At 48.3% G+C, this 12,445-nt stretch overlaps 1 protein-coding gene across 1 annotated transcript; it reads right to left on the bottom strand.

Annotated features, from left to right (window-relative positions):
* Nucleotides 1–214: 214 nt before the first annotated feature.
* NXF3 (nuclear RNA export factor 3) lies at nt 215–10,784 on the bottom strand. The gene is made up of 17 exons (XM_088020823.1): nt 10,583–10,784; nt 7,436–7,610; nt 7,061–7,214; nt 6,307–6,390; nt 6,108–6,212; nt 5,914–5,994; nt 5,250–5,357; nt 4,975–5,084; nt 3,148–3,184; nt 2,729–2,797; nt 2,588–2,643; nt 2,341–2,448; nt 2,162–2,220; nt 1,932–2,047; nt 1,797–1,839; nt 947–1,019; nt 215–401 (listed from the first exon to the last, which is right to left on the bottom strand). The coding sequence occupies exons 1-17, from the start codon at nt 10,782–10,784 to the stop codon at nt 215–217; spliced, it is 1,767 nt and encodes a 588-aa protein (XP_087876949.1).
* Nucleotides 10,785–12,445: the final 1,661 nt, after the last annotated feature.

The raw sequence follows: 12,445 nt of genomic DNA, 5'->3' as shown, positions 1-12,445 counted from the left end.
ACAGGCTAGCTAAAAATAAGTAAGTAAGTAAGTAAGTAAATAAATAAATAAATAAATAAACAAATAAACAAACTGCTTAGCTTTAAGTAATGAAAGGATAATGTTCAGGGTTGATAATGAGTGAACTAAATGAGCAAAACAAATTACCTGCAAGTTGACATAATTCAATCTTGGTTACTCCCAGCTCCCTCCTATCCCCATGCACCCCCAGCACTCACTTCTGAGACCACTGGAAATTCATCCCAGACTGGGTGGAGAAAGTCTGCCCCATTTCCTGCTGCTTCTGGCAAAGGGTGGGCCAGGAGCTGCAGGAGGGTGTGGGCACTGGGATAGAGAATGTGCTCTGGGTCTCCTTGGGGTTGGCATCCTTCACAAACAGATCATCATTCACGATGCATAGACTGAAGGAAAAAAATGGGACCTTATTAACTGGACAGATAGACAACCCCACACCCCAACAACGATCCTGCTTCCACTGCCACTCAGCAACCAGGTTCTTTCCATACTCTTACTGTGCCTGCCACCCAGGTTCCTTGGCTGGTATCTCTACTTTTCCTTCACCCTTCACAGAGCCAACCTTTGGAGAGACTGTCTAACCAATTTCACTACATTTATAGGTTTATCCCCAAACCACAGACAATTTTACACCCATATTTACACTGCCGAGGAGTGGACAGTCTAATCTCCATTTTCAGAGGAAGTCACTGGGTCACAAAGAGATCATGTGACTTGACAAAGTTCACAAAACTAGTGAGTGTTGGGATCAGGGAAAGAACCCATAATCTGATTCCAGAGCCGATGCTCTTAATCACTAGGAGACATGATTCCTTGGTTGTACCTGTTGGCTTTTCACAATATTGAGAACACCCCGAAGCCTGTAGCTCCCCATTCCCATACCCCTGAACTCATACTGAACTGGGTGTTCCACCCACAACAAAGCACTCACCTGTAACTGCTGACAGGGGTAGCGATGAATGTCCGGGTGAAGGCACGAACAGAATCCTGAGACATGCCTTCCACTTCAACAACGAGCAACAAACAACAATACCCCTTTAGCATTCCACATGCTTTACATACTCACACAGCATTCCCCAGTCAGGGTCTGACTTGATATTCGTGTGAAGGGGACAGTTTTTCTGTGGGGAGTCAGGGTGTTCCGAATGGGGAAGGCAATCTGTTCCCAGTGACAGGAACACTACCATGTGCTGGGACCAGTGGAAACCACTTCAGAAGTGCATTTGAGGGGCACCTGGGTGGCTCAGTCGTTAAGCGTCTGCCTTCGGCTCAGGTCATGATCCCAGGGTCCTGGGATCGAGCCCCGTATCGGGCTCCCTGCTCCATGGGAAGCCTGCTTCTCCCTCTCCCACTCCCCCTGCTTGTGTTCCCTCTCTTGCTGTGTCTCTCTCTGTCAAATAAATAAAATCTTCAAAAAAAAAAAAAAAAAAGAAATGCATTTCATGCATTTTTCACAGCTGCTCAAGAGATGGACATCATTAGGTCCATTAGCAAATGAAGAAACTTACAGGTTAAGAGCCCAAGGTCACAGAGTAAAGATCTAGGGTGAGAGCTGTCCAACTCCACAGACTGTGTCCCTAATGCCCAAGCTGTGTGGGGCAGACCGGCATAGACCTAGTTCAGACCAGGATGCTTTGAGGGCAGCGTGGAAATGGGAGAACACAACGGGAATAGGAAGAGAAAGGAAGGCACCAGGGAAGCTGGGAGAGTTCTGTGAGGGAGCCCAGCCAGCAGGGAGAGAGCAGAGGAGCATCTGGGGAGGAGGTTCTACACACACGCACCTTCCTTGAACACCCCGTTGACAGAGAAGCAGAGCATCGTCTCCTGAAAGGGAAGAGCCCAGGTACTAAGTCACCTAAACTTCCTACCCACCCGTGGCTTTCTGCGGCTGCCCGAGGGAGGAAGCTGGTGCTCACCGTCTGGAACCACATGTCCACCATGAAGGAGCTGAGGTCATGCTGAGTTTGAGGCAGCACACAGAGGGAGCACATGATGTCACATTTTGTATGCTTCAGCAGCTGAACACGCAGGACTATGGGGGTGGGGGAGGAGAAACAAGCAAAGGTCAGGGTTTGCCACACCCTAGGCCCTATAATGATCACTTCACACCCCTTTCCCTGCCCAGTCTTCCCCATCACACACGCACAGGGGTCCTTGAGCTTCTTCATATTCCTGCTTTCCTTGAAGTATTTGCACAGGCTGCTTCTAGGAGAGAAAGAGGAACAGGAGGTGGTGGTCTGGCCGGTGTGGGTGTTTCCAGGAGCTGCCCTGTATCCACTGGGGAGCCACAGGGCCCAGGAGCAGAGTTGGAGCTTTGCTACTCACGGGGCTGACTCCTCGGGGTTGAAGGGAATGGCCAGGGAGAAGCAGGCCTCATCGTGGTAGGCACCGAGGAGACCCTGACGGTCTCCAGAGTCGTAGATCGAGTAGTACCTGTGGGAGGGCAATGAGGACCGTCTGTCTCTGTGGTGTGGATCCCAAATGAGATTTCAAGACCCAGTTGGCAGTCCTGAGCTTGGGTGGCCTCACCCATCCCAGCCAACCCCTTCCCCAGATTCCCAGGAGTACTTACTGCTGCAGGAATTGCAGGACTAGACTCTTCAGGGCATCAGATCCAAAGAAGCTTCCCTGGAATCACAACAGTCCTCAGGACCACGGCTGATAACCCCTCCTCACGCACCACCCAAAGCCCGGCTTGATCCGCCCTCCTCACCTTGCAGGTCGGTAACCTCTTGTGGGCTGCAATACTGAGGCTGGTTGGTGAAGGTGAGTCCTGGCTGTCCTGGGGAAAGGAAGAGGGAGTGGGCAGTGTGGACCAGGAGCTGGTGCTGAACAATCAGGGAAAGGATGGGCCCCGGAGAGGGTGAGGGTCAGAGGCCAGGTGCGAAAGGGCCCTGGAAATTACATGGGCAAGACTACATTTGGGGTCCTTGTCTTGGGGTCCCTGATGCCCCTGGAGAACATGGTTGAAGGCGATCTGGAGCCCTTGTTGGGTTCCCACATGGATCTGGACCTCCATGAGGTTGAAGGGTCATGAAAATTGTAACTTCTGCAAGACCTAAATGGCTTCAGGGCAGGTTTGGGGCAGCATCAGTGCCAGCAGAGGAGTCAATGATCAACGAATACACCTACCAGGCATAGTAACTTGGGAAACAATTCCAGGATGGAGCTGCAGAAATCCAGACAAAACAGAAAAGTCAGTGAAACTTTGCAGGTGTCCTTCATCATGAGAGCAAGCACACTTACACCTGACACACAGGCCAGTATGTCCCACCTACACTGCAGTGTCCTAGGCTTCCAGAGCCCTTGGCACCTCCCTTGTGGCTGGGCCTAGAGGGAAAGCACACACTCTCTTCCCCCTCCTCTCTCTGATTCCATTCCTCGACCCACCCCCTCCTCCCTCTCTTTACCCCTGGGTGGATCCCACCTAAACTGTCCTGACTCCCATCTCCAGTGCCACCAGAAGCAACATTTGGAGCCCAGGCTCCAGGGCTGCCTTCTCCTTCCTGCCTCCCTTCCTTCCTTCAGGTCCCTACCAAAGGCTCCAGAGAGAAGAGGGAATGGGGTGGAAGCCCAGGGCTCTGCTACCTCACTAGGGGTCCAGCACGCTGCAGGACCATGACACCCCCCAGGGTAGCCCAGGATGCTGGGGCAAGGAGGTGAGTGAGGCAGGAACCAGGAGGCAGAGGGGGAGAGCGAGGGGGATGAAGACAGAAGAGGGGTTGAAGGTAGGAAGGGAAAGGTGAGAGAGACATAGGGGAGTAGAGACAAAAGAGGGAGAGAAAGCAAAACAAAAGGAAGGGAAAGAAGCTCTACCATGGTGGTGAGGGTCAGGGAGGAAGAGAGGAGAAGGGGGAAATGGCTCTCTGCCTGCGTTCCTTTCCTTCATCTGCCCTGGCTGGCCCTGGCATCCGACGTAGGAATGGAAAACATGCAGGTGTTGGGCTGGGGGCCCACTGCACGCCGGTTGAAACTTTGTCACCTGTGTGAGCTCAGTCTGAGCCGGGCATGGGGAACGAAGCAGCCACGGGGGCAGGAGACCTACCCCAGGGGGAGTAGAGGGTCAAGCCCCAGGTCAGCATGGAGCTGAGGGTCTGTGGTTCCCTCTTATGATCACCGCCTTCCCTCCTGATGACCCCAGTGCACCTGTGCCTGTCCCAGTCGGTTCCTTGCCTGAGGGATTATACCCATGTCGGGCTACCCACAGGGCTCCTCTGAAGGACCAGTCTGGATGAGGTGACGTGCGGAGGGAGGGGAGGCGGCAGTGCCTCTGAGAGGCCTGTCCTCCTGTCCTCTCAAGCACCTCTGCCCTCTGGCTTCCATTCCTGTCTCAGGAAGCCCTCTGCTCACTGGCAGTCACCCACTTCTGGCCCCCTGACTCAGGGAATCCTGGTTTCTCCCAAGGAGGGCCCGGCTCCCCGCAGGGGGTCAGAGGAACGGATGTCATGATGGCAGTCCCCCAGGACCTCGGCCCTCAGCATGCGGCAGGAAAACCACCAAGGCAGCCTGGAATTGGAGGGGGATACATTTGGTTCAAGGAAAAGAGGGTCCCTCTCAGAACAAGGGAGGGAAGCCCTGTCTCTGCAGGGAGGCAGAAAGGCCCATCTCAGCATGAGGCCCTGGGCTGGAGGGCCCCTCTCAGTCCAGGGCACCAGCACCGGGCTCAAGGTGGTCACTCTGGTCCTAGTGGGGAAGGGGAGCCCTGTTTCGTAGATCACACTTTGGGGATGGCACACTAGAGAAGGCTGGGTGCAGACAACCTGCAAACGGACCTCAGACCAGACAAACTGGTGAGCAGGTCAGAGGAAAGGAAGGAGATGTCTAAGCACAGGCGAGGGACACAGAGAAGAAAGCATAGGGCCTCTGGTCCCCCCAAAGGAACAGAGCTGCTGCCTCCTCCAAACAGGCACCGTCAGGCATAGTTCAGAGTCCCACGGGGTGACACAGTGTACAACTGACCTTATGTTGGTTGATTTATCAGGGAGGGCGGTGCACAGGGCACTTCTATCGGTACTCATCTCTTCTGGCTGCAGACTTTTGCCCTCGTCCAACTCCCCTGCAGACTTCACCTATAATTATGGGGAGGAAACACGTGGAGCAGAGAGAGATGACCAGGATGACCCTGCAGCCCCAGTCCTTCCCTTCTCCAACAAATCCACTTCCCTGACTCTTGTCACCGTCCCGTGAGCACTCCCAACTTCCTTTCAAAGAAGGATCTGGGTACCACACCTCACCTCACTGTTGGAGAGGTTCAAGCTCTCGATGCTGGCGGCATTCTGCATAGTGTTGGACAGGCCATCCAGCTGGCTGGGTGTCTTGGTGCTCGGGTTCGAGGACAAAAGCTATGATGAGGAAAAAGTTAGAGTGAGGACCCCAACAGGGGATATCTGAGACCAACCTGCCTCTTCTACCTAATCTCTCCCACCTTCAGCGTCAGTCTCAGCACTGGGACTGAGTCCTCACCTTGGGCATGTTCTTTTCATGGGTCTGCAGGGAGGCAGCCATGCTGTTTCTAGGATTTGGTACCATTTCAATATCATGGGTGATCAAGTCTCCGAGAAGCCGAGAGGAGGGAATCAGAAGGCTGAGAGAGGCCCGGCTGGTACAGCTCCAGCACCAACCCCTCCCCACGTTACCATCCCTAAGTCTCCTTCCCAGACAGGCCCCTCTGCCCTCACCTGCCCTAGAATTACTCCTGTAGGCATACCAGGGGCAAAGAGGACCCTCTGGATGTTAAGAGATTGCTGGGAGACTACATATCATTTGTTCACTGTCAGCAGCAGAGTTAGAGATGGGGTCAGTGGCTCTGAGTTTGAGGTGGAGATGGGGGGGCAATAGGTGTGGGAAGGAGATGCGGGCCTGGATGTGGATGCACAGCTACTCTTGAATCTGCATTACCTTTGTCTGCTCCACCTTTTCTGACTTCAGCTCCTTGTGCACAGAGTGGGGTGCATCAGAGGGGTAGATAAAGATAGAGATCTGTAGGGAACACAAGAGGGGCTGGGTTAAGTACCAGGAAATCCGACACAAGACCTTGCCCCTGTCCTGCCCTCTTGCCCCTAACTGGTCCCAGTCACGCCCTTGACACGTACCCTTTCGTTAGCCTCATCCCAGATCTTGCCGTTGACACTCTTCAATGCAAAGGCAACGTTGGCATTCTCAACAAAGAACTGGGCCTGCATTCTCTCATAGTGAAACTATAGGGAGAATGGCAAGAGAAAGAGAATATGAGACCCGAGCCACTGCTCATCTGCCCTGTTTCTTCTCATCTGCTTCGCTGTTTTCTCTTACCTCGACTGGGGTGAAGGGGACACTGCATTGTCCCTGAATCAGATCCAGCAGCCACTTCTCATCATATTTGATGCCGAATGGAATCTAGGAGCCAGAGATGGGAGAAAAGATTGACACAATGGATTCCAAGGTTAAGATAAGACCCAACCATGTCTTCCTTTCATACCGTTTTTTTGGGGGGGACGGGGGGCTTTAAAATAATTTCTTATGATAGGACATTATCCATTATTGCAAACTCTTGTACCAGACATGGATTTACTAAATAACTTTTCCTTCAATTCAAACACTTTTTTTTTCAAATAATCGACTTAAGATGTTTAATATGAACTTCCTTTTATAAAGTTCCAAGTGATACTAGCTCAGGGCAGGATGCCTTAGCCTGCTTCTCCAACAGGGACCCCAAAGACACAACCTCCTCCCACACTCAGCTAGAGCTAAACTGAGCCTTCCAGTATGGAGTTGCTCCATCTCCTTGGCTGTAGTTTCCTCTGCTCTTAGACAACTTACCTGATTCTCCCTATAGTCAGTCTGTTCCCTTTATATTGCTCCTCTGAGTCTGCCCTTATTTGATCTAGGATGTTAACTAGGATGTTAACATATGTAATGCTACATATGTAATGATGCTAGTAATAAAAAGACCGATTACCCACTCCTCTGCCCCCAGAAAAGTACATAGCGTCTCTACATGAGTCCAACACAATTCCCTCTGTTCACCTTCTTCTACTTATTAGGTCCATTTTGCAGGGGCACTCACAATGATCTTGAACCATTTCCCCACGGTCTCATCCTGCCTCTCCCGCTCCATTCTTCTCTCTGGAGGCTTTTGCTCTCCCTTCATGTTAGCTTGGGTTTGGTCTTGTTTCTGAAAATTGCCTCTCCGACGACATGGTGGAATGGCATAGGGAGCACTGTGGGGAAGTGGAGAGAAGGAAGTAGTCCACACGTGCTCAGAAAGTCTTCCATTACACGTTTGCCCACTGATACCAGGGTACAATAAAGTTTGCTCAACCATTAACCTGATTCTATCATTCATCACTCTTCCAGGTTGGAGAAGAGAATGACATATTCAGCTACAGGGCTATGTATTCCACTGGCTGGTACATTTCAGCTATGCTGACTGGTCACTTACTATCTCACTCGGGTGCTCATGTGAGCGCCATCTGTTGCCAGATCTCCATCTTGCTGCTGGCGGGATGAAGGATGAATGCCAGAACTGACTTGTTCAGACCAGTTGTTATATCTCCTTCGGTAAATACCCCAGCATCTTGTTCTTCTTTGTAAGAGTTTACTTACATCATTATGCCCTGAAATTGAGAACAACGCATCAGTGGTCCCAACACCACAAACGGTTCTGGGGAAATATCATGGCTAATGAAGAAATATCACTGACTTTATCATCTAAAATGAAATAGAGCACAGTGCCAAAAAGGTTGAAAAACTTCACTGTGGTTGCATTTCCTGGGAGATGAGAGGTGGGGAGCACTTGCGGCCAAGAAGAAAACGAGCACAGAGGAAAGGGTTTGGGCCTAGGGTTTAATCTGTGATGTTAGCCCTTGCTCTGCCCTTTTCAGGCTGGGTGACCTGGGACAAGTTGCCTATCATCTCTAACTCACAGTTCCTTCCTCTGCCCTAGGGGGATAACAAAATCCACCCTGAAAGTTTGGTGTTATGGTTCAAGGGTCAAAGGTGAGTTCCCGCCTGAAGAAAAAATTAGAGAAGCGAAAGTTAGGTCTGATGACAATATCCAGAAAAGTCTGGAGAGACATAATATGGAGAATACCAAAAGACAGAGGGAGAGAATTAAGGGAGATCTCGTGAGCATATCCAACCCATGCTTCATTTGAGTCCCGGAATGAAGAGGAGGGAAACGTAGAGAAGTGGCACTTGAAGCGATCTTGCTTGAGAACTTTCCCAAAGTAACAGGATAATCAAGTCAGTATAACAATACTAATAGGAGACAAAGTATGCTTTAAGGAAAAACATTCCTAAAGAAAAGATGTACATTTCACAGTGATGTTAATGTAGCAAAACTGGGGAAATTTGTGACCAGAAGACTCAAACTAAAAGAAATATTAAAGGTTCTTCTTCAGGCAGAAGAAACACGATCCCAGATGGAGGCACAAAGATGCAGGAAAGAAAGACTAATGGCATTTGTGAATATGTAGGCCAGTCTAAATGAGTATTGACTATATAGCACCAGGACGCTAATGTCTTCTAGGGGTTTAAATATACATAGAATTAAAATTCATGGCAATAGGGCGCCTGGGTGGCTCAGTTGGTTAAGCGACTGCTTTCGGCCCAGGTCATGATCCTGGAGTCCCGGGATCGAGTCCCGCATCGGGCTCCCTGCTCGGCGGGGAGTCTGCTTCTCCCTCTGACCCTCTTCCCTCTCGTGCTCTCTATCTCTCATTCTCTCTCTCTCAAATAAATAAATAAAATCTTTAAAAATAAAATAAAATAAAATAAAATTCATGGCAATACATTGGGAGGGTGTGAGTGGAATCAAAGTGTTCCAAAGTTCCTTCTCTGTCTGAAGAGCTTTAAAGAAGTAATTTACATGAGACCATGAAAAGGCAAAAAAAGAAAAAAAAGTACATTATAGTCTTAAGGGTAAACGCTACAAGAATGGCTAAAGAATGTTTAACTGTCCAGCCAAATGAGGTAACAATCTAATACTAAGAATATATATATATTAGGGGCTCCTGGGTGACTGAGTCTGTTAGGTGTCCATCTTTTTTTTCTAAGATTTTATTTATCTATTTATTTGAGAGCGAGAGAGAGAGAGATGGAGGAGGGGGGGAGGGAGGGGCAGAGTGGGAAGCAGAGGGAGAGGGAGATAATCTCAGGCAGACTCCATGCTGAGCAAAGAGCCCAACTCGGGGCTCTATCTCACAATCCCGAAGTCATGACCCCGAGATCATGATCTGAGCCGAAATCAAGAGTTGCCACTTAACTGACTAAGACACCCAGGCACCCCAAGGATCTGACTCTTGTATTCAGCTCAGGTCATGTTCTCAGGTGTGTGAGATCAAGCCATTTTTTCTCTCTCTCTCTCTCTCCCTCTCCCCCTGCCCCTTCCCACCCCTCTCTCCCTCTAAAAGAAAATATTAAATCATTTCAACGAAAGGAGAGGAAAAGGGCCTCACAACAGGCAGAAATAAATGTGCAGTTAATATGGTATACAGAAACCAAGTTATATCTATATTTACATTAAAAGTTTCAGACTGGATATTCCAAATAGAAAGATGATTTTATGAGACCGGAAAGAAAACATTCCATCAAATGCTGCTTAAAGGAGAAACATGCAAAATTTAATGATTTAGAAAATTTGAAAATAAATTAAAACTTGGCAAAATGTGTACCATTTACACACTAACCTACTGAAAGCTGGTATACCCATATTACTAAAGGGAAAGGTGTTCTTTCAAGAAAAAAATAACATTACTAGAGAAAAGAAGGAGATTTCATTATGATAAAAGGTTCAATGCAAAAAGAAGCCATTAATACAAAATTCTAAATTGGTGTGCTTGTCTTAACACAGAGCCAAAACGTGCAAAGCGAACAATGACAGTAAAAGGAGAAATGGATAAATTCACGATTACAAATTGTGGCAACACACCTCCTTGAGTGACACATAAAATGGCAGACATAAGTTCCACTAGGTGGAGATTTTAAAATGAGAATTAAGTAAATTAACAAATTTACTTAATTGGCATGGAACAGTGCACATAAACACTGCACGTGGAACATTCCAGAATCGGTCATATGCTGGGCTATAAGGCAAACCTCAAGAATCGTCTCTGGGGGTAATACAATCTACCCTAAATAGTTGATATAAGAGTCAAGGGTAATGGTGGGTTCTCTGCCCCTCCCCCACCTCTAGTAGGCATCCAAAGAATGTTAATCTACACCAACCCCCCTCCCCTTTGCCTCCCACCCCCATCAACCTAGGAGACCCTCCCCACTCTCCAAAGGCTGGACCTGTGAGGACCACATAAGTCAGGTCTATCCCCTCAACCAGTGAAAAAAAATTCACCTCAGCCATGACCACTTCCATTGGAGAGGAGGTTTTCCATGTGGAACCAGGATGGGAATGTCAGGGCTCACTTGGCCCATTTCCTCAAGAGAGTGGAATACTAGTCAGCCTGGGCCCTCTCCACCCCTCCTCTAAATGGGGGTTGGCTGGGTGTCCGGTGGGGTGGGGTGGGGGAAGGGACCCAGAACCCCTCGTACCCTCTGGGGATCTGAGACCAAGGCCTCATGCTGACCAACTCACCCATGGTGTGGACCGAAGGCAGTGGCCCGTCACCAGTGTCCTCGCAGGTTGCTTGTGAAGAGAATCCGTGAGGTCTGGAGCCGGAGGTTTGGAGATGATCAGGGACGGCTGCTGAGGAAGGTGAGAGCAGGCCACAAACCACTTTGTCAGTGTCACACAAACAAGTCGGAATCCTTACAGGAAGTCCCTTCCTCAAAGGCATGGAGAAGAGAGCCTTGGCTGCCACCAGAGGAGGCTTTACTTCATATAATTCCTGTCCCCTGAATTTGTTACCAGCCTACCAGGGAATTGTTTCCAACTGAATCAGCCCTGCAGACAAGGCCAACTAGAATCATGAGGGGTGGGACCACGGTACTTGCAGCCACAAACACAAGGAACTCTGTATGCCAGGCTCTGTATCCACTGCAATACATCTTGTTCCCTCATTCTGCAAACCCAGAGAACTCTGAGTATCAGCTATAGGCCAGGCCTTGGATTTGCTACATTGCATCTGCTCTGTCATGGATTCCTCACAAGGGGACTCTGATATCACAGTCACCAGCTTTGCAAGTTTGCTGCAGCTTAATGAGGTGCTGGAGCTTGTTTGGAGTCATTCCGATGCTACCTGGAAAAACAGAGACTGCAACTGAGTTCCATGGAACAGCAGTGACATGTCCATGCATATGTAGCCTAACTAAATTCTTGCTGCAATATGTCGGATTTTATTTTTTTCTTAAGTTAGAGCAAAATAAAAGAATGTTCTGAAAATAATCACATGGCTGGCATTATCTCCAACTCATTCCAGAGAGATAATAGCAAACAAACTTACCCTCCCCCACCAAATAAAACAAAAACAAAAATAAAACAACACAACACACACACACACACACACACACACACACACACACACACACACACACAGCAGACCTGGAAACTAAAAAGGAAATAGCAAACAGAGTTTGGTGGGTCACTGTAATGAGAGGAGAATGAAACAAATCATGCCTTTTCCTTTACCAAAAAACATAGTCAGTATCGGTAGATGCCCCTTAGTGGTCAGAGACAGAACTGTAGCTCTGAAAGTTTCAGACCAGAGGGCTTTGCAAGGCAGAAAGAAGGAGGGAGGCGCCTGGGCTCCAGTGCATTAGCCAGAATTTTCTGGAATTTTCCACTACTTTCTGGAATTTTCTACTCTTTGCCCACAATCCCTTCCTGGATCTCCATGCCCCGAGAGAGAAAATTCAGTCCCTGAGAGAGGTGAAGAAAACTTGGCACATGAGAGTGTGAACATTTGGGGGTAAGGGAAGTGTAAGACAGAAACACACACACACACACACACACACACAGATAAACTGTCAAGTCGAAAGCTGAAGTTTATATTTGCTAATTAAACAGTATCGTGTGAACATTTTCATAACATGGTAAGTATAGGTGAACTTTTCTCGTGAATCGGCTGTTAGATGTTTTCAAGTGTTTCTCTCAACAAATTTGCCTAATCACAAAATGCTAAACATTAAAAACGTATACTTAGAAAATGAAATCATTCTGCACCTTCCGTCTGTATGATCCCCTCACCCCAACTCACAGATATCCAAGATATCCAATGTAAATAGATTGGTGCACATTTTCCAGAGGTGTTTCTCTTTAGGTAACGTGTACACCTACCTGAAAATATTTGTGTAGTTACGTGGTTATAGATACACACTTTTAAAAATTTGCAATCACATAAATAATTTTCTGCAAATTGATTTTTTCACTTACTTATTACAACATCTCCAGATTGCCATTTCTTCAGTTAATGCGGTGTGGCATCCTTCCAGATGTGTACTGGAGAAACATTTTGCTTTTACATAAAAAGCATACATAAAATTAGTTCTTATCATTTGT

Source organism: Eumetopias jubatus, unplaced genomic scaffold (assembly GCF_037043125.1).
Source record: "Eumetopias jubatus isolate StellerSeaLion01/CBP00866 unplaced genomic scaffold, mEumJub1_p1.0 scaffold_200, whole genome shotgun sequence".
Taxonomy (NCBI): Eukaryota; Metazoa; Chordata; class Mammalia; order Carnivora; family Otariidae; genus Eumetopias; species Eumetopias jubatus.
Note: the sequence above shows the minus strand (reverse complement) of the source record. Positions and strands in the feature narration are given on the sequence as shown.